General features: G+C 40.2%; 1 protein-coding gene across 1 annotated transcript in view; it reads right to left on the minus strand.

Moving 5' to 3' along the window:
• Positions 1-5,742: 5,742 nt before the first annotated feature.
• CFAP58 (cilia and flagella associated protein 58) overlaps positions 5,743-24,848 on the minus strand; it is a 65,178-nt gene continuing 46,072 nt past the window's right edge. Inside the window, exons 18-20 of the mRNA XM_059477104.1 lie at positions 11,646-11,765; positions 10,045-10,178; positions 5,743-5,866 (exon numbers count right to left, since the gene is read on the minus strand). Coding sequence (XP_059333087.1) covers positions 5,743-5,866; positions 10,045-10,178; positions 11,646-11,765 — 378 coding nt within the window. The remainder of the gene's footprint in view (positions 5,867-10,044; positions 10,179-11,645; positions 11,766-24,848) is intronic.

Raw genomic sequence — 24,848 nt, forward strand, 5'->3', positions numbered from 1 at the left:
AGCAATCCTAGAAAACTGCTTTTGGCAGAAGCTGGGCACAGAATTCTATATTTTTTTATTTATTCTTTCAACAAAATACACGTCTTTCCTCCAGAAACACTCTGTTCTTAGGATAGAATTTCAAGCTGTTCATGGGGAGGGAAGACAGGAGGTCATGTTGATCAGTATCTATATTTTTTGTAGGAAAGAATGGTTAATCAGCAACTTCCCAGGGTGATGCCAAATATACCACTCCCTTAGTACTTTTGCTTTTATCATCCTATGGCTCTCAATAAGTCTGAGCTATCACTGCATTTTGCCACTTCACAAACATGCTTTGTTTCTACAGGGACACTTGGAAAATTAAGAGGGATCAACAAAAGTTGCAAATACATACTTCACTTGAAGTGTATTCAAACCCCATGTAGAGATTCTCATTTCAGATTAAAATGGCTTTAAATTACTGCTTATTCTTCTGCCAAGAAAGAGCCCTGAGAAATGGCTCTTGCTGTGAAGCACTGTGGAGTTTAAATCAGTTTAGACTGGCTGAAATCGTAGTTTTTATATCCACTTCACACCTGGGCATATTAAAGTGCCCACCACCAGAAAGGGAGGCTCCTGGCCACCATGGAAGGAAACTTAGATCTGTCAAGATCATTTTGCAAATATAACATCCTTCAAAACAATGTTTGCACTTTTTTTTTTCTTCCTGAGTCTTGGGTAAGCTGAAGATCTCACCACAAAAAAAACTCCAAAACAACAACAAAAAAATCCAACCCACAAATAACAACAAAACCACCACCACCACAAAGAAGCCAGCTTATCTGAGACTCTATACACCTATGATGAGGTTTATAGGTTTTTAAACCTACTGAGGTCTGCAGAGGGACTAAAAGTTTCAGTAAACCTTCACAGCTGCTCCACTTCAGGAGAAAGGAAGCTGAAGGGTCAGGCTTAGAGGGGCAGGCAGCTGCTTTGACCTCAGCCATTGCAGTGTGTCCTACAGGTCCTGCCCTGCTCCCTCACACCCACAGATGCTACAGACACAGATTCAGCTCCCCTTTAGGAAACAGGGCTCTCAGACAAGCCCAGGGGATGTGATCCTGACATCTTTCTGTATACTGAACAGCACAAGTTACTGATCTGTGTGGGGCTGCTTACAAAGCACCCAAGTAGGGAAAAAGAGGAAGAGCATCAAAATCAAGTGTCTGCTTTTAGAAATGCATTAAACACACTAAAAATACACTCTGCTAGAGGAGATGGCACAACAGCTAAACCACCAGCAAGGAAAATAGTACTCAATTGCTGAAGTGCCTAAATACAAATACACATGATTTAGAGACACTAATTTGGGTAAAGATAGTTGGGATGGCCAATTTTCAGGAAGAGGCATTAACATTTCAGAGATGGCAGGCACTGCTTTTGCTGCCCAGCTTTTTGACTCCCCTGGTACCTCTGCCCTCTGTCAAGCTCACGTGGGCAACAGGGAATAAGGCAAGGGGATCTCTGCTCTACCTTGCAACTTGTTTAGGACACAGCAGGGTCACACTAAACAAAGTACAAAGCAGCAACCTGAGACCTGGCACTGTGGACTCACACAGTAAGTGACAACCCACCTGCAGGCAGTGCTCTGGGCCATGCTGCTGGATGCCTCTGGAGCAGCTCCTTGTTTGAAAGCTTTGGGAGAAAAACCTTTCACCTTCTTCACCTGAGCTTTCTACACCCACAGATCCCTTTTCTGGCAGTGCAATCCATCCCTCTTCATCCTGTGGGCAGCCTGGTCTTGGTCAGCGCTGAAGCTGTTCCTGTTGGGGCACAGCAGGCACCAGTGGTTCCCTGAAGGACAGGACAGCCCAAGGAGCTCAGCTGCAGGTTTGAGCTGGTTCAATGTGCCCAGGGAGAGCTGAGCAGGGCCCTCCAGCCCCACCAGTGCCCCACGGACCAGCACCTGCTGCTCCCCTCACAGCAAAGCATCTGCTCAGTGATGCTGGTAAAAGTCTGCACGTGCCAAGTTCTCAGCCCCTCTCCTGCCTCCCCAGCCTGTCCTGGGTTCGTAGATCTCAGCAAAACAGAGTCTGAGCTGTGCCCTGGTTTTCAAAGGGTTCCCAGATTTACAGCAGCAGGACATGTTACTGGGTGTGTGAATCTGCTGCTCCAGATTCACAAAGCAAGGGTAAATTAAGGACTGGATTCTTGCGCTCTGCCTTTCATAGCTGACAGGTAATCCCAGAAGGGTCATGGTCCCATATTTGAACTCGGTAGTTCAGTGTACAGTGTCTTTTTTGTGTCCTGCTCATGCAACACACTGAACACAGACCTGCCAAACAAGATCAGACAGAGCTTAATTTTGATGTGAAATTACTTAACACAATATCTACATACTGCAAGAGCTTTGAAAGTGAACAATATTACATACTTTGCTCACTAAGAAAGGCTCCAGGATAGATTTATTGTGCAAGCTCCAATCCAAAGCAATTAAAGTGAAGAAAGATTTTCTCTAACTTAAGTGCCATGGATCATAGCCCTTCACCTCCATCTTTTCACATATCTTTACAGGAACAAGAAGTTAAAGATATACTCGCTACATCTTGCACAGACTGGAATTCAATTAACATTTTTCTGCAACAAAACTTAGAGAAGCACTTCAGAGCTGCTGCTCACAATGCAGAAGCAAGTGAACAAATGATATTCTCATTAGCGCTCTGCCTTTCCCTGCTGTGCAAGCCAAATCCTTGAACACTAAAAGCACCTCAGCATCAGCTGGGCTCACAGACATCCAGAGCAATTTTTCAAGCTCCCTGACTTTTATAGACCAGGGGGGAAGGGATTTGGTGTGCTTTAATCCGTTCTATTATATGAACTCAGAAATGGTTTTCACTCTCTAGCACTATAAATTAAACTGGCTGCAGTTATTTTATTCCTGATTATGCTGAAAGTTACTGGCAATAATTTGATGACTATATTTTCTTGTCTTTATTTTTTTTTCTTCTTTTCCAAATTAACTGGTGAATTTAGTTTCTGTGGTAGTAAGTAAATAATGCAATAAAACTGAAGATAGTAGTCAACACATTCACATCTTGATGCCTGAAATTGTGGATGAACAAGTAACAGCTTCTTTACGTTGCAGGTGAAATTTACTGTATTCAATTCTCAGCTCTTTAGGCTGCAAGAACATGTTGTACAAGAAAACCACATTATTTTGCAGTCCCCTACATTTTTTTTTTTATCTAGAAGACTAGCCACCTTTTCAATGTAAGTGGATATACCTTTTCAAGTCTTTAGACAAATACCATCCCAACCATTTTAAAGACAGGAAAAACTTAGGTCAAGAATAATTTACAGAAAAGCTTTTTACTTGTGCTGTACAAGCTATTATTAAGTACAACTAAAGATAGAAAAGTATCCATTTTACTACTGCACTTCTAAAAATATATGAAAGTAGGGAAAAAATTCCATCTGCGTGGCTTCCTCTCCTTTCTCCTGACCGCTGAGACAATTTGTCTTCTAAAGCCTGGTAACAAACAGAGAAAAAATGAGACCACACTGGCGAGGCCACTCAAGTGCTGTGTCCATTTCTGGGTCCCTCACCCCAAGAAAGACATTGAGGGTCTGGAGTATGTTCAGAGAAGGGTAATGGAGACGGGGAAGGTCTAGAGAGTCCTGTAATGAGCTGCTGAAGGAGCTGAGGGGGCTCAGCCTGGAGAAAAGAACACTCAGGAGTGACTTTATCATTCTATAACTACCTTAAAGGAGTTGTACCTGACAGAAGCTGGAGCTTGGCCTCTTCTCCCAGGTAACAAGTGACAGGCCAAGAGGACATGGCCTCAAGCTGTGCCATGGGAGGCTCAGGTTGGACACCAGGAAGAATTTCTTCATGGAAAGGGTGGTTAAGCATTGGAACAGGCTGCCCAGGCAGGTGGTGGAGCCACCATCTGCTCAAGAGTCGCTCATGAAATCACTGGACATTACACTTAGTTCCCTGGTTTAACTGACATGCTGGTGTTCAGCCAAAGGTGGGACTGGATGATCTTGGAGGTCTTTTCCAACCTGAATGATTCTGTGATTCTGTGGGAGATGTACACAGACTCAGATTATCTCTGGATAAGTTAGGGGGCACACTGTACATTTTGGAGTGTAATACATCAGCGGCTTCTCTACAAAGTGACAGGGTTCTTGGAGTCCAACTGTGCCTCTAGTCCATGGGAATTAATAAATGTGTCTTTGATGATTTATTTCAATACAAATTACTTGCCAGTGTAAGCACAGCAGAATCCAGCTTCAGGCAGGATACTTGGTACCTTAGAAAATACCAACTTCTAAAAGCTTTAGTAAAACCTACTTGGGATTCCATCAGACTCAAGTGCCCATGTCAGTTATTGTCAATTATTCCATCTATAAGGACATGCCAGATACACAAAAGACACTATTCTGACAGCAGGCCTGCCCCAAAATGATAAGTTTAGCATAATGCACTTGACAATGAGAAAAGCAATAATAGCTATTTTGGGGACAAAAGAAAAATACAATGGATCTGATGACTAAGTGTTCTGGTCCCCAGTGTAAAAGCAAAGTAGATCCCTGTTGTATTTAACTTGATTCTTTTGAATTAAACACTTCCATTAAAGTTTCCCACAGTAGCTTTAATATTTAATTATGTATTCCACCAAAGAAAAGAACAAAATCTTTGCAAAGGGTTTTTTTGGGCTTTTTTTTCTGGATGTGAAATATTTATCAGCATATCTCTTTGGACAAGTATTTTTATCCCCCAGGCAGGCAAAAAAACTTCCACGTTCAAATTGGTTTCAAAACATTTTATTTTACAGCTTGAAAGTTTTCTATACTTCAGCACCTCATGCCGTGACTTTGTTATTTCACTTGTTAATGAATGGTAATTAAATCTCTTTTGGCTGAAAAGGTTGGAGGGCTCCTGCTGTATTACAAAAACAATTTCTGAAAGTTACAAAAATGCCCAAGTGTCTAGAAATTAAAGCATAAAGTTTGCCATGTTTTGAGTCCAAGTTTTAATCGCTCAGAAGGGTTTGTGTGGGAGAACAGCACGTCCCAGTGAGTGTGCACAGTCCCCCCAGATTGAACAGACATAATTATGTCACTTTGTATCTACCAGAGTAAACACAATCGTGCTCTTAATAATCTACATTGTGGCCACAAGCTTCCTTGATCTTCCTAACAACTGTAGCTAACACTGCATAAACCCTATTATACACTACCTACACAGAGAACTGCTACATATGTACATCTAAGTAAAGACTTGTTAATTTTGCATTTGCTCAGCAGGGCTTGAAACATCAGCCTATTAATTTTTCTTCTTTTCTGTATTCTCATTTCTTTCAGGTGCTTTGAGCAGGAGATAAATGGAGTGCGAGCTTACAACTGAGGTAGATAAAAGAGAAATAACTACATATTAAGGCATTTTGTGGCATTACAGTGCTAAATAGAGACACAATATTGAAGAAGAAATATCTCCACTATCCATTTACATCCATGCAAGCGTCTGCTGGTATCAAATGGGCAGATTTGGTACACAGATTGTAAAAAGAACTATGTTAATTCCAATATAAAATGTAAAATATATAAATGCAATATAAAATGTAATTCCAGTGTAAAAATGTGTTTGATTACATGCAATATACCATTTTTTCCTGAAGGTGATACAGTGATTTCAGCAGATTTTGAATCTTTTTTAAAATTACAATTTCTCAAACAAGAAACTGGGAGCAGGAATGCAACTAGATGAGTGCATTCCTAGACTGCAATTTTGGGAATGGGTTTGCTTGAAGGAAACCTCACCCCTAACCTGAAGTGAGGTATATCAGTCTTGAGGGGTGGTAATTTTGTCCTCATATAAATGCCGGATTGCTCCTTCTCCCTTTAAATAGAAACAAAGAAACAGAAAATTCATATTTCATTCTGCAGTGCAGAGATGTTTACAAATTCAGGAAATCAGTGTCCTCCAGAGTTTCTTTGATGCAACCACGTATCAAGAGATCATTTAAAAAGTGTTGATTAAAACCTGTTAGGCTAAACCTCCAAGACTAGTGTCTGGATCTAATTACAAAACCACTGATGGAGTTTGGAATTATTAAAAATTAGAAATAAATGAGCTTTCTTTGTGCTATTCCCCAAAATGGTGAGAGCACCTCATTAGAGCAAGTATGTACATGAGCTCCATGACTTCAGATTTCTAATCACCATCCTGTTCTAGCTGGAATATGCCTGTTTTCAAACAAACAGCCACATTCATCAAAGGCACAATGGGGAGGGTTTTTTCCTTTGTTGAATTTTAATGAATATATAGTGCTATCTGTCTTCACATTTTACCAAAGTTCCAGCGATAATTGCCCTGTCTGTGACATTTGCAGAAAGCCACCAGTGTGCTGTGGGTGCACTGACAGCCCCAGGGAGCTGCTCCATCTGAGAACCCAGGAGGTCTTGACTTTGATGGCCTCAAGAGGAGGGAACAAGGGTTAGCTGGTTCCACTCTCCCAAAGCTGGGGAGGTAAGCAGAGCACTACAAAGACAAATGGCAAAATTCCAACCTCACTGCAACATACCTGGATGCTTCAGAGAGAAGTCCTGAGATACTTAAGATTAACCAAGTGAAGCTTTATGGACTTCTAGTTTATCATAAGAGCAGAAGTCTCAAGGCTTTCCAAAGAAGGTCAGTACATTACTTTATTTCACAGTCACTGAGACTGAAAAACAAATGTGAGTGCAACCACACTTGTACAAAATCTAGCCTTCTCACATGAGTATCTTTTCTCAGTCCCCACCAAGGGAAAAGAAAACACTTCTGTAATTATTACTTTTCTATTTGCCCCTAAATAATTGTCAGGATAGGAAAAAGTTCAGAGAAACTGTGTCAGATTCTAGTTATGCATCCTTTTCCAAACCTGACCCATATAGAAGTAGAATAGCCAAAAGATGGCACAGATGAACTTTACAACGAAAACCATTTATAACTGGTTTTAATTGTATCAGTGTAGCTCTAATGGATATGCCAGCTGACAGGACTAACACTCTGTATTTAGATGGCTTATCCCATCTCACTATTTGGTTTCCAAGTCTGGGGAGAGAAAATGATCCAGAATCCATGCTCATTTTTTTCCTCGTGCTCCCATGGAGACAACAAACAGATGTGCTCATCAGTATGGAAAATTCTATGCAACTGAATACTATAATATATTATGCAGAAGTAATGTGCAACCAGCCACGTGCAAAAGCTCCCAGTTACTACTGACATCCCTCAGTGCAGTTATTTACATATATAGGACTGCTGGATTAGGTCTCTGGTGTGGATTTAAGCTTCATATTTTCTCACAAATCCTTATCAAGATCAAAATGGAATCCGGGTGCTAGAAGCAACCAGGAAAATAGTGATGCAGAAAGGGTTCAAGGAGCTGAAGTTAAAAATAGGAAGAGATAGAACAAGAACAGCTAAGACAACTGGGAAAAGCAACATTCAGAATCAGAGAGCTGAAAAAGAGGATTTCAAATTCACAACCAAAATCTTAAACACTGAATTTTCATTTTTAACACAAAACAAAGCTAAATTCCCACTGTTACTATATTCCTTCAGCATCACATGCAAAGCTGCATTTATTCAGTACCACGATGTTAAACCACAACTCAAAGCTATCTTGTGCAAATCAATAAAAGCTTTAGATGATAATTTTGTGTAAGGTTATCCAAGAGTATTAATTCTCTTTCATACCAGGGTAGTCAATAATGTTGTTAATGCTATTGTCCTGACAGGATCCTCTTTTTATTAGCAAAACCAGCTACATTTATTTCAGACATGATGTTAATATTAGCCAGCAAGACAGAGAATCAAGTCAGTGGTTTTCTGTCAGCTGGGATTTAGAGATATCTGAGATTGTATGAATCAAATGGCCTTGGCTCTTTGGCCAGCATCCACACAGCAGGCACAGCCTCTGTTCAGCCCCCCTGAGGCAGCAGGGGTGTGGGATGGCTGGATGGCAGGGATGAGGACTCCTTGGGGAAGAACCTGACTGCACAACAGGTTCTCTCTGCTGCAGAAAGCCAGCAATGTGTCCTGCACACCTGGGAGGCTGGAGAAGGAGGGCTGAACAAGGTTGTTTTTTCCCTTGCCAACAAAAAGCACAGCCTAGAGACAGCAGAAGTTGCAGTTACCCAGGACTGGCATGCCCAGTTATGCCTCTGGGTTCTTCACAGCAGGATGCAGTCCAAGAGGCTTGACTGGGGTACAAAGCAATGAGGGGCAGAGGAGAGAAAAGCCCAGCACCACCCCTCAAGCTGTCACAAGATAGGAGAGGTACAAGCCAGGGCTGGCAGCACAGTGCTGGTGCCTTCCGAAGCTCTGCTGGGGACCACAAGATGATAGCAGCCTGCAGAAGCTCCACTAACAGTACCTGGATGTGCTTCCAAAACCCAGATGTCACAGAGACACCAATGCTCATCAGACTACAGGCATGACTGCCCAAAAGAACAACCTGAAAAGCTGACCCAATAGCAGGTATTTATCCTGACCCTATAGACAGTGTATCCAGCACTAAATGACTTTCAATATGAAATTTCTTTCGCTGTATAGCACGGCCCCGTTCAGCTACCATCAACTCACACAGTATTTTTCATTTTAAAGCAATTATGTCCTTAACAAGAGGAGTTTTTATGAGAGGAATTAATTTTAGGTGAGATATAACAACAAAATGTGGGTGAGCTTCTCCTCATTTTATAAACAGAAAGAGACATGATGCCAGAGTCTGAAATGCAAACACCAAATCTACTGTGAAGGAGACATTTAGCTGCTGGAAATGGATTATCAGGCCCTATGGTAGCCTCACATATTGATCCTAAAGCTCCAGAAAGGCCATTAGCACTGCACGATTGCTGCTAATTCCAAACATTAAGGTAACATTATGCAATTTACAGATGGACAAAAGTCACTGTTTATCACTGATTATTTTGCTAATTTAGTCATCAAATCATTTGTTGTCTGAAATTAAGGAAGAATTAATAAAGGCAGTTTTGAATTCTATTCAGCAATGGTACAGAACCATTGGCTTTAGTGTGTGAGGAAGGCACCAGCTGAGGATGGAAATGAGTGGAAAGACAAAAGGCCTTCTGTGCATACAGAAAAACTTGGTAACAGATCACATCATCTGACTGCAGAAATCTAAGAAACCTCTTGTTAAAGTTAAAGCCCACCCTCAGCACGTTTTCAGATGACAAGCTGAATGGGGCAGGTGACTCACCTGAGGGATGGAATGCCATCCAGAGGGACCTGGGCAAGCTCAAGAAGTGAGCTCATGGGAATCTGTTGAGGTTCCACAAGAACAAGTGTGGGATGCTGCACCTGAGGCAGGGCAAGCCCTGCATCAATCCAGGCTGGGACATGAGCAGATGGAGAGCAGCCCTGCCCAGAAGGACTTGGGGATGCTGTGGGTGAGAGGCTGGACATGAGCCAGCCATGTGCACTCACAGCCCAGAAATCCTGCTGCAACAGGACAAGGGATAAGGAGTTTTAACTAAAGGAGGGTAGATTTAGACTAGATATAAGAAGGAAATTTTCTGTTATGAGGCTGGTGAAAGACTGGCCCAAGTTGCCCAGAGAGGCAGTAGATGCCCCATCCCAGAAATATTCAAAGTCAGGCTGCGGCTCTGAGCACCTCATCTGGACGGAGATGTCCCTGCTCATTGCAGGGGGATTGGACTAGATGGCCTTTAAAAGTCCCTTCCAACCCAAACTCTTCTATAATTCTATGCTTTGATGTCAGAGACAAGACACTAATCTGTGTTCTCTGGGCATCATCTCACTGGTATGAATAATTTAACTGGACTGCAGAACATGTTCAGCAACATCTCTGATGGATGTTCTTGTCCTGGCCATAGATCATGGTAAATCCAGACCAGACTGAAGGAACATGAAGGATAACATTCAGGAAAATTAGGCAACAAAACTGTATCACCTCAGTCAAATTTGGCCACATTCTGATCCAAAGGGTCTAAAACAAAATTCTAGCTTATGCAGAAAGTTGTGCAGACAAAAGTGTTGTTTTCCCATACTTCTTCTGTTGCTCCTTGCGTTTCTGAGACAGATATTTCTTTTTCATTTCCAGAAGCTCATTGTTAAGTCTTTCAATTTCATGTTTGTATTCTTTGCTCTGTGTTTCACACATAGTCAGTTCTGAGGACAAAACCTAATAAACAAAACACAAACAGCAGAAACAGGAGATATTGCTTCACTTACACATAAGTACTTTTAAAAGCACTTCCTCTTTTTATATTTCATGATGTAAGACATGATCATTTTCCACCACAATTCTTTTTCCCATTTGATGTTTCATTTGATCTCACCTCCATTCACCTAAAAACATCTTACAAAATAAAGGTTATGCCATTAACCATAATACAACATGTAAAATATGCTCCAAGCTTTACGGGAATGGCATTAATAGCTACATTAGCTCTTAATTTCTGGGACATAAAGCTGGGCAAAAATCCAAAGTTAAGGTCCTAATAAATCAGGGAATTATTTTATAATAATGGGGTTTATTCACAGGGATGCACTGCTAAGTGGAGTAATTCAAACCACACAGGCAAAGCAGTACCAGGCGCTGCAAATATTAATACAAAGCCGCTTATATGTGAATCAGTAAAATTTTGAAAAAGGAGGAACATGCATAGTGCACCTTCTTTCTTTCAAAAGGGTAATAGCTTGACCTGGCACCCCAAAATGCATGCATGCCATCATGCTACAGCATGCTGTGTCTGAAATGCAAAGCAGCAATTGACTGCATTAAGGACAAATAAGGACCGTATGGAGAACTTCAAATCACGTTCAGTTTAGCTAAACCCTGGCTTCTATTTTACATTTTCTACATTGTTTTTCTTCTCCATGGAAAGCTAAGATTTGCATAACAGCCTCTTTGTTTCCTAAGGGCCCATCTGCTCCTGCATTTTTTTCCTCATGGTTAGTATAGACGTGATTATGATGCAGTGAACAGGAGATGATGACTTCAACAGAGAGAGGAACTGCAGAAGTAGATGAACTCCTGGGGAGATGATCTCTCATGCAGGCAAGAATAGGAGAAGATCAGTTTATTCATAGAATATCATTGAATTCTATCAAAGAATCGCTTTTTAATATTATGCTTTTTAAATGTCCTACAAGATCCTTTTGGAAGCAGGAACTCCTCCCTCCAACTGACAAGGGGTTAGAACAGGTTCCTCCTGTCATCTCCACAAAATCTGCAAATCTAAATATACATGTACACATGGCAAGAGAAAAAACAGCAACTTAAGACTGGATTCTCAGTATATTCTCACTGGTTTGTTAAAAAGAAAAAAAAATGGCTTTGATTTGCTTCTTAAAGATATTAACAGTTTAAGATAAAGGGAAGGAGAATAAGCTGAATGAAAAGCTGACAGTATCCCAGAATGCCCATGCAAAATACATATTTACAGCATTGTGCTGCTAACTCATATTGTAACAAGATTTTTCCTCTATTTTAATTTAAAATGTAGAACAATGTGCAAAAAAAAAGTTTGTTTGCTGCTCTGTGTTGACCCTTGAGGAGATGCAGCGATAACCCTGCTTTCCTGGGTTATCAGTTCACTGAGGATGTCCCTGCAGCCCCTCCCCGGGGACAGCGGGCACCCCTTACCTTGATCTGCTTGCCCTTCTCGCGGAGGATGTTCCGGTACTGCTGCAGCTGCTCCGCGGCCTCGGGCCCGGGCTGCCGGGCCAGCACGTGCCTCAGCTCCACGTACAGCTTCTCCTTTTCCTAACAAACGGACGACACGAGGAGCTCTGGTTAAACTACTACAGCAGCAGCACAGCCTGAGAGGAAATCAACCGCATTGAAAATTGCAACTCAGTCAGGAAGGTATTTGGAGAAACAAATCTGCCTGTGTGTCAGGCTTTCCTCACTAGCCATAAGGTATTTAAAGTTGTTGTGATAGCAATGGGAGAGCTCATTAAGATAAACATCCAGCTACTTCAAACCATGAATGAAATGCTCTTAAACACCATCACCAGCAAACTCTCTACCTCAGCACTTACTGGAAGAGTATCCAGGGCTGGGAAATTAATCACTAGAAACTGTGCTTATTGTAATCTTTCCTCTTATGAGTCACATTGCCTTACATTAAGGATCACAGCTTCACCCAACAGGATGTGAGCTGGCTATAGATATGTCAGCAAAGGACTGTACAAAAGAGTTACTTCTTCCAAAGAAAATCCTGCAAAGCACATGTACACACACACAGATATTTATATATATATAACCTTTCAGTTTAACTGCAGGGGCTCTGGGAAAGGAATTATAAACAGCAACAATTATGACTAGCACAATTACCAAGTAATTTTTGTCATGTGTCTCCTCGTCCTTTATGTTGGAACAGTAATACTTGTGGGAGTTGGATATTGCCATGCCTGAAAAGAAACCACACCATGGACCCACTTACATCTTTCTGTACTGCAATGCTGCTTTCAACTGTGTTTTGAGAGTCTACTTCTTTTTAGTCTGAGGAATAAAGCTCTGAAAAAAGCCACCTTCGTAGTTTTGCACATTACAATAGTTTTACTATCTACCCTGGAAAACTAAGATTGTTAAATAATATAATTTAGTAAGATCACATCCTTTTCTGGTACAATGAAAACTGGAAATAAAAAGGAGACTAGCAGACAAAACATTAAACTGAGGAAGACAGAAATGCCAAGAAGGCAGGATAGGCGATTATTTACACTGGATTTGGCAAAGCCCCTTTTAACAGTCTTTCTTATAAGGTCTCTGTACAACTCTTACCACAGAATTTGTCTGTTGATGTGGGAAATGCTGCCATCACACCATCTAAAATTGCTACATTTGTACTTTCTCAGTGGTTGAGCCAGGGTTTTCAGAAGTGGTTTGCTATTTTGAAGATGTAAAACTTTAGGTGTTCAGTCTTCAAGAACATAAAGAATGTAGAGCTTTTAGACCTCATCATTTTCTGAAAACTATGAACTACAATGATCACAAGTTGGGACACCAAAATGGAATCACTTCAAATCATGCCTTACTTTTACAAGCATTGTCCTTAAACTCTGCAGATTACTGAAGAAGAGTTCCCTATAAATGAAATTGTTCACAGTTTATCTCTGGAAAAATCCAAACCTCCTGAGACTCATACTGAGGTTTGCATAGCAGCAAATACTAAATTGAGAATTCAGTCTGAGTAAAGAGTTAAGTATTCCACATCATAGTGTTATTCCCACTACCAGCTTTTCTTACTTCTGAGGAAGTAAGATTTTACTGCAACGTAAAAACAACTGCAGAAGAAAAATCCACCTTATCAAAATCTGGCCAGTCAATATTAACATTTCAACCCTGAACGTATCATATATTTGTATTTTGTAATAGTGTAATGGCAACTTGGATAAATATGGGGCAATTGATAGACTGAAGGTCTTAAGTGCAATTGTTTTCCAATTTTTTTATCTCCCTGCCCTCTACAATGGCCAACCAAGCTCTTCAAACACTGTGCAATGGTGTGTATAATAACCTCATTTAGAGACAAAGCATGCAATTCTATTGTAAGGAGAATCTATTTTATGCAGCAGAGACTCATTAGGTGTCCAATGTATATTGTATCCATAATCCAACAAAGGCAGAACCAGCTGTCTTATAATGCATATCTTGTCCTTCCTTGCTGAGCACTGTCCATCTCTTTTACATCTAGTCAATTAATTTGTCACTGAGTTAGAAACATCATATGTCAGCAAAACATTAAAAGAAAACCCTGGATACTTCTTTCCTATTCAGCAGAAGTTTGTATTCACAGGTTGGCATTTCTTTAATTTCTGAAATTTTACCCCAGGATCCAAAAAAAAAAATTAAAAATAAATTAATTCATTTCAATTAATTTGAAAACACCAACCACAAGACTAAATCTATGAGTCACAAGGTGCATTTGCAGATACTTCCATCTCTAAACATAAGAAATCAGAAATGACCAAGAAAAAAATATCAGCACAAATTCATAAAGAAAAAATTTGTTTTCTGTAATAGATTAAGTCAATCCATTATGACTGGGTTTCTTTGGCTCATCCCAAACTGCCTCCCCTCACATTTTCCTCCATCCTCACACCAGGCTGCCATCAAAACACACCTTACCACAGTTCTGAGGTTTTGAGATCAAGGAACTTAGAGTCACAAACACACTGTGAGGCACAACTCTTCTTCTTGAGGTGAGGGAAGATCAAATCTCTGCAAACCCATGCTGGTAAGAGTAATGCACCTGTATTCAGACCAGGTCTAGGCCAGTAACAAAGCTTTTTATGGGATCCTTCCACCATGAAATTCCAATGGAATTCAGCAGCTTGAATGTAGGACCGAGCCCATCACATCAACAAGCTTCACTGGTCTATGACACAAACTAAACCAAAATGATGGTGGAGAGATGATGGCACATTCATTTTGGGTACGTAGGACACGCTGGGACACTCAGGCTGAGGATTAGAGTTAAATTTCAGGCATTTCAAAGATAATTTCAGGACCTCTGTGAACACCTGCTGTAAAAATTCTGCAAATAAAATTGCATACTATTTTTAGAATAGCCCTTCCTGTCTTAGATTTGTTTCCTAAGGGATCTCTGAGGAACTCACAGATCTGTCTGTAGGCCCAACCATTACAGTAATTTTCTTCATCCCTAAGTCTCTCACCCATTAATTTGGAGAAGGGAGGGTGGGGAAGTAAGTGGTGCTTTCCCCTAAATTTAACTAGGTGCTGTCTCAGCCATATTCTGTAGTTCTCCTGGTCTGCTTGCTCTACAGCAAATTGAGACAAAATTCTTTTCTTCTGCAGAAGACTGGCTAGCATTTGGCAAACTTCAGTTGGTTGTCCAGGATCAGGTGGTCACGAGTTGCCTCCATCTTCAGCAAGAAGAATCACTTTTGCCAGCAAAGCCTTACTTCAATAGAAGCTGTTGCTGCTGACCAGCACAGCACCATTTGCTTTTCCATGTGAGAAGGACCATCAGCACCATCACATTCCCAAAGTGGCAGCAAGACATTCACAGTCATTGACAGGGAATGGGAAGCATTCATCAGTCCCAGGCTGGAATAGAGCTCTAAAGATGTGTTCCCATTTTGTGTCATCCTGTCCCCCATCATGACACCAGGAAATGGCAGAAGACTGCTAACTAACTAACATCTTGTTAGTTAGCCCAGGGTTTTCCTCTGAACCAGAGATGATGGATGACCATACTTCTAATGAAGATGATTTCACAGCAGAAATAGGCCCTGCAGTCCCAGCTTCCTCATTTTTATCTTTCCAAATAGATAATTCAACAAATTTACCTGGCAAAGCAGTACCCCAAGAGCCCTCTTCACAAGACCCACAAAAATCCTATTATGCACCAAAAGCTTTCTATCACATGAATTACTAAAAAAATACAAAAAAACCTAAACAAAATTTAAAAAAGGCAAAAATAAAAAACCCAAAAAAAGTCCAAAAGACTTTGCATCATAGTAAATTTAATTTATGCCAGTTCTTGTCTCCAGCAACGGGACTAAAGAAAAAGCTCAACGAGACAAAGATGTAGTGGAGAAGTGTGCGACATAGTGTATGGCAGCAGTCCCTAAAACATTCACCCTAAATAAAAATTCTTATTTTAATTAGTAAGGTGGAGAAAGCAATATAGTAACCATGCAAGCACTCTATAGTTCCTCATGGCTTTGGTGGGGATATCAAGTCAGTCAGCGTGCCACGGGGGGTTTCTTGTTTATTGGCACTATAACCAAAATGTCAGGGCTGTGCTGAACTCCAAAGGCATTTTGTTTATGATGCCATGAAGCAGCAGAGCATCCTTAGGGGTGGTGATTCCTCTTCATAAGTGTTAAACAGGACACAGAAATCTGGATTAAATACATACACAGACATACATATCTAGTCATAGTAATTTTCACTGTATAAGCCCTACATTTATTTGTTGTTGTGTTCACCTAGCAGTAGCTGTTGGCTCAGTACATCTATCTTTAAAAGTTTCATGAGGTAAAGAAAAAAATTAGCATATGGTGCCCTTCAGAAATTTTATAATAACAGAAGAAAGCTGCCTCCAGCACTATGAGAAATGTGCAGTATGAACTTTCTCTGTAAACACTTTCCAAAAGCTCCTGCTCTTTCCTGTCTATTCCACATCCATCAGCAAACACCCTCGCAAGGATGCAGTTCCCTAGAACAGCTCCTGTTTTCATTATCACCTAGACACTTTTTAATCTCACCACTGTGAGGGTTTTTATTGGATACATTAATTAAGTTTGAAAGAGGACACTGAGGCCCTTTCTCAGTGAGGCAACACTAACACTGTGTTAGACGTTTTGGGTTTTCCTGTGAAAACCAACACTTGAAGGAAAGGCTGAGATAGTCTCACATTTGGTGAAATCTGCACCACCCAAACTTGTCCTATAACTTATTTCTCCAGTTGATAATAATGCTTCTCAAGAGCAATTCTGTTTTCTTTGGCACAAAGCAAACTGTACCAAATTGACTGGCATTTTCAAAACAGCTTAATGAAAGAGGAAAGAAACCTCGAAACAAAGAAAGCACCTTGTAAGGTCTCCACCCTTGGCTGCTTTTTGCAACAGCAAGAGCTGAATGCTGCAGCATCACCATCTCCCAGGAACAACAAAGTATGAACATTTCCACCTGGAGTGCAGCTGCAACTTATTTTTATTATTATTATTGCTAGGAACTGTTACTATTAGATCTTCCCTAATAAGGGTGTAGGAAAACAGTATTTTTTCCAATGAACAAATAAATACATATACTCCTTTCAACTTCTGAACTCTGAGACAAGAGGTTAAGAATCCATCCAAAGTAAATGGCATGGAGGTGTCTTGCTGAAATAACAGCTACAGTACCCTTTTCACTATTGACATTACACAAGAGTTTATAAAATCATTAATTAGAGTAGCTCATTTAATCACAGTGTTTCTACTTTGCACTGCAGAAGATTATCAATTTATTATCTCCTATATCTGTGAGCAGAAATACACACACATGAAAGTGAGCTGTTCCTTGAAGGTGAGAATTACCCCTCACATGATATGGATTGATGTAAATATTCCAACTATTTTCACAGTGCCTGCAACTTGACAGCTGGGTTGAAGAGAGCTCTAAGCAAACCTTTGTTTTGCATTCTAGAAGCAGTTTATCTTGAAGTGACCTGGAGGAGATGAGAGGTCAATACAAATCTGATCAACAAGGTTCCTAAATATTCTAAGTGAATAAGTCTACAAAGCAAATGATGGGGAACCTTTTACTGTATAATAATTACTTTATGCAGGGTTCTAAGAAAAAAACCAAATTAAGTCTCTTCTTCAGATCTAGACTATTTGACTTAAAAACTTCTGTATTTTATTGTCAGTGTAACAGCATGTATTTCAGCTATTCAATAGCCATTAGATTTTTAAAATTTTAGAGGAATCAAAGAATTATTACAGCTCTGTTGATAATGATTAGCTGCTCCTGCAGGTGACAGCTGGGGATGAGAATTCCCAGTAGACTCAGCTTCTGTTCTCACTTCAGACGGATCTGGCAGATGACCTTGAAGGGTCAGAGAGATTGCAGTGCTCCTTCTAGAAGTATCTATTTTTAAGTTAAGCACCTCTATCTCTTTAGTCACCTGCTTGACTTAGATCTTTAGATTTCCCTGAAAGATGAGAGCACTTTGCTTCAAGTCCTTTGGTGTTCTGGAATTGCTACCTCTGAACAGCTGTCTCAAAGTCAAGCCACCACTTAAATCTACAATACCTGTCTAACAAGGCAGTAAAGCCTACATACATCTTTTTGACAGGACAGCAGAGTTCCTCTGCATACATCAAGTACCTCAGAGAAGAAAGACTAGTCTCCTGTTACACTTTGGAACCTATTAAGAAATAACAGTACATCTAAGAAATACACACAGCAGTTCTGAAATCATGAATGTTTTAATGCATGGCTTCCTTCAGGCTCACCGTAATTAGAGCTGAGCCTCTGCTATTCTTCAAGGAGTTCTGTTTCAGCTCCCCTTGCCTGCTTCTTAAAATTCAAAGAAACAGAAACAGGACTAAAGGAAAGGGAAAGACAGTGAATCTTAATGTCCATGTAAAGACAACTGCTGTGCTCAAGTGTCCCAACCCCTGTTTAAGATTACAGCTGTATCTACTTAGACAGGCATGGGAAGCCTTGAGCTCTGAGCTCCAAGAAGAGGTGCAGCACTTGGCTGACTGATGCACCCCACTGGGCAGAGACTCTCCCTACTGAGGTTCATGGCTCCTGTGCACTCAGCAGCACATTTCTGGATATCTCAAGAGAAGAGTGGAGAAATGGGGTTCTTTCTTCATCTGATTGTGTCCTTCTATGTCCCATTTTAAGCCACCCTTCTAAAAAAACCCAACCAGCCACAGTGACTCTGCCTACCTTCCTCCAACAGCTGCAAAAGAGCCTTAGCTGCAGCAGCTTTCTGCATGTGTTCCCTCAAAAACAGCACCATTGACAGTAAGAACAAAAATAAGAGAACTGGAATAGAACAAAATTAGTCTGTCCCTGTAGAATTACTTTTTTTTTTGTGGGGTTTTGCTGTTGTTACAACTGTCATACAAGATAATAATCCATCACTGACTGGGATGCTGGAGATTGTCCATATCTTGCTGCTGAGGGAAGAGCAAAACACCCCTTAACACAAGAACACCTGCCAAAGGGTGAATACTAAAGATATACCTCTAGCTCTGGGCCACCATATAGAATATGGGCTTGTGAATGTTTTGCTACATTGCTGCTGCACTCCTGCAGTAATTCAGCTTCTCTAGCAGATTCTGGATGGCTGACAGTCAGTATCGGATTGCCACAGCACTGCAAAGTCTGTGCGCTGCAATGTATTCAGTCAGCACAGCAAGTCATTTATTTTCCCTTAACAAGATAACTGGTTGATTAATATACTTTACCCTGGGGTGCACAGCAGATTTATTTCCTTCTCAGATACATGCTGAACACAGGAATGAGGAGTAAACAAGGTTGTTTTCAGTTGTTATTTGCTGGAACAATTCCTGAACTTTTTATCCAAGCTTTTTTCCAGCAAACTAATGTTGAAGTTAAGGGCAATTCTGACTAAGAACTTTAGGATTGGGTCATTTTACAAAATATTTTTAGTCCAATGATACAAGGTATCTGTGCTCAGGATTCTGGGTTCAGATCAAACATAATGTATTTGAATAAAACACTTTGGTGATCACTGTTTCTGTTTTGCTGATGCAGATTACAGATGACAGTGCTGTGTCTTAGGTTCTTACATGGCATCCTTGCCTCAGTATCTGAATGGTGTTAAATCTTTATTGTACACATGCTGAAGAACCGCTTCCAGCCAGGCAGTGATCCTCTACTCATTCTACAAGAGTTCTGGACACAAAGAGTTATTACATGAATTGCCAAGGTTCACTAAAACTCCTTGAAGACACAGGAATGAAACTCAGTCTCCCAGTCCCCCAGGACCACCATGCTGGTGGCTGTGTCAATACTCCTGCTCCTTGCTTTTCAGAAATAGCAGGCCTGGTCTACAGCAGGAGGTTACAAATGTGCAGTAAAACTCACAATAAGCCACAGCGTACTTGAAGACAACAATCTCTTCAGACATGCTAAACTTTGGGAGTGGACTTGGGAGTAGATGTATTAGAATGCAGGACACAAAACTATGCTTGACACTCATCCACGGAGGATAGTATTTATGTAATTAAAACAATCTTGCATGATGAGGAGGGGTGACATCTGATGACCCATGAGAGTTCTCTTTCAAGCTCAAACTCAAGTAAATATATCAATTATCTTAAAAAACTTGTAAGACAGATTCAGCATTCATGTATACTTGCCACCTATGAACCCTAAGGGATTTTTACTCTGTCTGCAACTTCCTCAGCTTTCTAAATAACCTCTGAATATTTCTGACCAAAACATCATTAGGTGAGCTAAAAATGGTGCAGATCCCCAGAAGTTATTTTCTCAAATAAACTTACACCTTGCTTCTGTCCAGAACCATTTATCATGGGAAATATATTTTGTTTATGAGGGTGGGGTAGTTTCACAAAGAGTCAGTAAAAATTATCTCTTCCACTAAGGAAACTGTTCACCAGAAATATTTTGTTTGTTCACTAGGTAATCTGCTTTGCTTCCCATTTCTCAGCGCCAGAAATATTTGCACTATTTTTATTGGAAAATTATTTTCTCACCCTAAAGAGCAGCCAATTATCTCCACCTGATGACATTAAAGTGATCAGCATACTTCCTACCCAATTTTTCAAACCCCTGTTTAAACAAACATACCAAAAAAAAGGATATTTTTCTGGGAAGACTTTATTCTTTTCCACTTGAATTGCAACATATGTGGGAGGAGGGAAAGAATCTAAATGTCAGTGTGTTTTTAAGAGCAGTTTATCATGCTGTAAATTTCTATAGCATAAAACATCTTCTAATTCTAGATGGACTGAGATTAGAAGGTCTAAAATAAACTAATGCACCAAGAAGTGTATTGGAAATATGCAGAAATACAAAATCAACTCCTTTCTGAAGAGAGCTAGGGCAAGAACTGAACATTCCTCAGATATCTATTGAATTATTAAAGCTCACACAAAACTTTCAGATAGATATGTAGACCTTCAAGACACCTTCACACAGGTGACTCATAACTTTCATGTTTTTGAGATATGATTCCTTACTACACCATCAAAGGATTGCATATGAGCCCCAGTAAATTGCACCAAGATTTAACACAATTATCCTACAATTGGCTTAGTGTGAGTGGTTCTGCCCTGCTCACAGAACCCTGCTGGCTACACAACCAATTTTTAAAAACTAAATAATTAAATTAATTGGGAAAAAATTATCCACGTTAGAACAAAAGACACTAGAGATATTCTAATTGCATGGAAAAATCATCATGCCAGGTATAGAACCACTGAAAGATATTATTCCTTCAATTTAAAACCAATATTAAATACAAAACATCTCTACTTAGAGTCAAAGGTAAAATCTTCACTCAAAGTCCTAGTTTAGCAATGAACTCTTCAAACCCAAGAAAACGAAAACAAAAGAAAACCAAAAGAAGGAAAGAATGTAAGTGTAGTCCTAAAGAGTGACTTGATGCATTAGGTACCTCCATATGTCACTTCATATTGCATTGGAGATTCCAGTTCAAATAAGTTTCAAGGTATTGGACTGAAATTATTTTGATGGCACTAATTCAGTAGACTGTTATGCATCATAAGATTGAGCTGGTAATGAGATATTTTTTATCCATCACAAGTTAAAACTGGGTTGCAGCCAGAGTTCATGGGCACACATTATTTTTTCATTTGAAAAAAGAACAGAGCTTGTCTTTGGAGTCTAAATCAAGGCTATTCTTACTGTGTGCCTTTGACACATCCACCTAATTCTGCATGACACTGGGGAAGTAAACTTTTTCTTTATGATTCATACCCAGCTGAAAGCCAAAAAGTAAATGTTAGGCCTGAGTCCTCACGGTATTTCCCATTCCTATATTTCAATGCAAATCCCTTGAAATTCCAGTCACCAACTTAGAATTGGAGTCATAACCTCAAACCTCACACTCCACCCGGTACTGTTTTCTCTCTCTTGTTCCCTTAAGGTACGCAGCAGCACTTAAGTTTTTATAAGGACAGGATAGCATTTTTCTGCCTTTCTCCTTCCCCTCACCCTCCCAGAACCATTTGATCAGTGGCTAGAAGTTTTGGCAGCTTAGGTTTCTCAGCCAGAATCCTAGAATACCGTGTTGAAAGTAAATCTCAAGATTCATATGGTCCAATCTTTCTTTCATTCCCATTTGCTTATATTGGTGACCATCTATGAGAGCAAACAGGAAATTTGCTGTCCCTTTAATGGGACCAGTCATGCAAGGACTTTGGGATTAGATCTTAAATTGACACCTTTTAAATCTCTGAATCATAGAAAAGAAGGTTGTAAGGGGACCTCAAGGATCATCTGGTCCAGCCTTTCTCAGCAAAAGCACCATCTTGACAAGATGGCCCAGTACCCTGGCCAATAATCTCAGGGGGATTATTGCCACGCCTTCCAAATGTTCTCATTGTTAACAGCTTTCATCTTGTGTCCAGTCAGAATTTCACAGGAGTAACCTGCACCTATTACCCCCATCTTTGCCATGTGATTCCTTGTAAAAAGAAAATCTCCACCTCCTTTTTAACAACCCTTTAAATACTGAAACATGGTTATAAGGTTTCCCCTCAGCCTTGTTTTCTCAAAGCCAAACAAATCCAGTAGTTTCAGTCTTTCCTCCTATGGCAAGTTTCCCAATCCTTTCATTATCTTTGTGGCCCTCTTTTGGACCCACTCCAGCCTGCCCATCTTTTCTATATAGCAGGAACCAAAACTGAGCACAGATTCTATGTCTGCTGAATAGAGCAGAATAACCTCTGCTAGTGATGCCCATGTTGACATAACCCAGCACCCTGCTGTCCTTCTTTGCTGCAGCAGCAGAATGTTCACCCATACTGAGCTTGTTGTCCACCAGGATGCCCAGGTCCCTTTCCAGAGAGCTGCTCCCCTAGCAGGTAGATCCCAGCATGTCCTGCACTCCTGCATTGAATTCCCCAGCTGTAAGACCTTACATTTGTCCTTGCTGAACTTCACTCTTTTAAAGCATTGTTGCTATTTCACTTCTCCTAACAGTGGGCCAATATTTCTGTCTGTTTCTGCTTGTTGTTTACATACCTGAAGAGCTCTTTCTTGTGTTTTTTCACAACACTGCCCAATTTCAGTTCAGTTAGTCGTGCAATTCCTTTGTGCTGATCTGTTTATGCCAGCTACTGCCTATGCAATTAGATGCAATTTTACTGGCAGGAAATTATTCTGCCATTCAAGAGCTGCTATAAGCTAAATCAGAAAAGTGACTTTTTTGCTGGTAGAAATGGGGCTTTTAAGCCTAAAAAAGGCCTAGAGCTCAATATACTTACCCTTTTAATTGAGGGCTGAGAGAACTGCTAGCTTGAGCTGCAAGATAGGGTATTAATCCAGTGCTTCCAGAGGAACTCAAATCTTCCAGGAAACAGAGATAGAAAAGCACCAAGTCCTACTACACTATAAAAAGCTAAAAAGAAAATTTCCCTTTTCATTTTTGGATGGAAAATCCCTTCAAAAGGCTGACTTCACATATAAATGAAAAAGGAGCAGTAAAGAAAGGATTGCATTTTGGTAGTGGATTTTGCAGTTCACCTGTAAGTTTCAGTGTACACAAAGCACTATCCCAAGCTACCTCTGGGAAATCTCTCTAAAGACAAGATGACAGAGGAACAATAATGGGCAGGTCAAAGGAGACTTTTAGGGATTCTACAGTCATTAGTTCCCTGAAGTGAATTGCAGTTATTTTTTTATGAAAATAGACAATTTTGCCAAAAAATCCTCAGCTCGGACTCTATACCCTACCTGTAACATGCAAGGAGTTTATACTCTCATATCCAAGTAGAATCTACACTCAGCACTAAAAACAAATAAATGCCAAATTTGAGAGGGTAAAATAAATCTAAGCCATTTTGAAGATACAAAGATAACATCTAAGATAAAACTCATCTGGCCTTAATAATACCAAATAATACCAAAATAAAGGTAGGGGATAGGAGAGTATTCTCTCAGTTTTCCCAGCAGATTGTCAGATGTCTTTACTCAGCATTTGAGCATACATTTCTCTTATGTGGAAGCTACTTGAGCACTGAGAGGAGTGAAGAACTTAGCAGCAGCATGCTTCATGAAACTTCCAAGTTAGGGAAAGAAGTGATTTTCAGAAGGACTAGGCTCCCATAAAGTGGGCTGAAAAAAATCTCATGAGATTAAAAAAAACCACAAAAAATTATGTAATGAATGGGGGGGAAATGCATAACAAATAGAGGGAAGCAAATTCCTAAGCTCCTTCATTTCTTGAGAGAAAACTTTGTTTTCAATAGCTGCCAACCTGCATAAACCCACACGGTAACACACTGTTCTAAAGTAGTTTTCTTTATGAAACTATAGTACCAGCTCTGAGAAATAAAGATGGTTATGTATATGTTCAGACACTATAGCAACGAGCACCTCAAACTGGATAGAACAGCTCTACTACCAACTTAGCACAAATAAAATAAAACATCTGCCTATTTTGAGTGTTTCGCTACTGAATTACGTCTCTAATATATTCATTCACACACCAGAAAAAGAATGGAAATTATTTTATTCCATTTTACTTGATGCGAAGTATGCAAAAGCTAAGTAGCCTGCCAAGGTCACAGAGAAAGTCTCTCACTCTCCCCTCCCTGTATCTCACAATACCTGAAAGGGAACAGGGCTGGAGACAGCAGCATCCCTTCAATTCCTCCTACTCTCTGTCACTGGGACAGTCAGTTCTCTGGAGGGATTGAAACTTAGCTCCAAACTTGGCTCAGTGCAAGGACATGTGGGTGCTGTCTGGCTGTAATCTCTGAGTCAGATACATGAGCTAATCAGGCCTTTTGCCCTTGCGCTCTTTGAACTATGAGCTCAAGAACAGCAGCACAGCATCACATCCTGACTGCCCAATCCTGGGCTTTCCTTGCTGACAACTTCAAACAATACACATGTACAGAAAAACAATGTTTTCACTACTGCAAGGCTTAACTAAGACATTTGCCTTTGCCTCCCTGAACAAATAATCCAGATTGCACTTTCTTTTACATTTACATTTTACATTTATGAACAATCTTCTGAGATGACTGACAAAAGAGGTAACTGACATATAATGTGAATCTTTATGCTGTTATCCATTCCAAGACATGCAGCTGAATAAAATTCTGCTCAGTCAGACATAAAATCAAATTA

Source organism: Ammospiza nelsoni, chromosome 8 (assembly GCF_027579445.1).
Source record: "Ammospiza nelsoni isolate bAmmNel1 chromosome 8, bAmmNel1.pri, whole genome shotgun sequence".
NCBI classification, from domain to species: Eukaryota; Metazoa; Chordata; class Aves; order Passeriformes; family Passerellidae; genus Ammospiza; species Ammospiza nelsoni.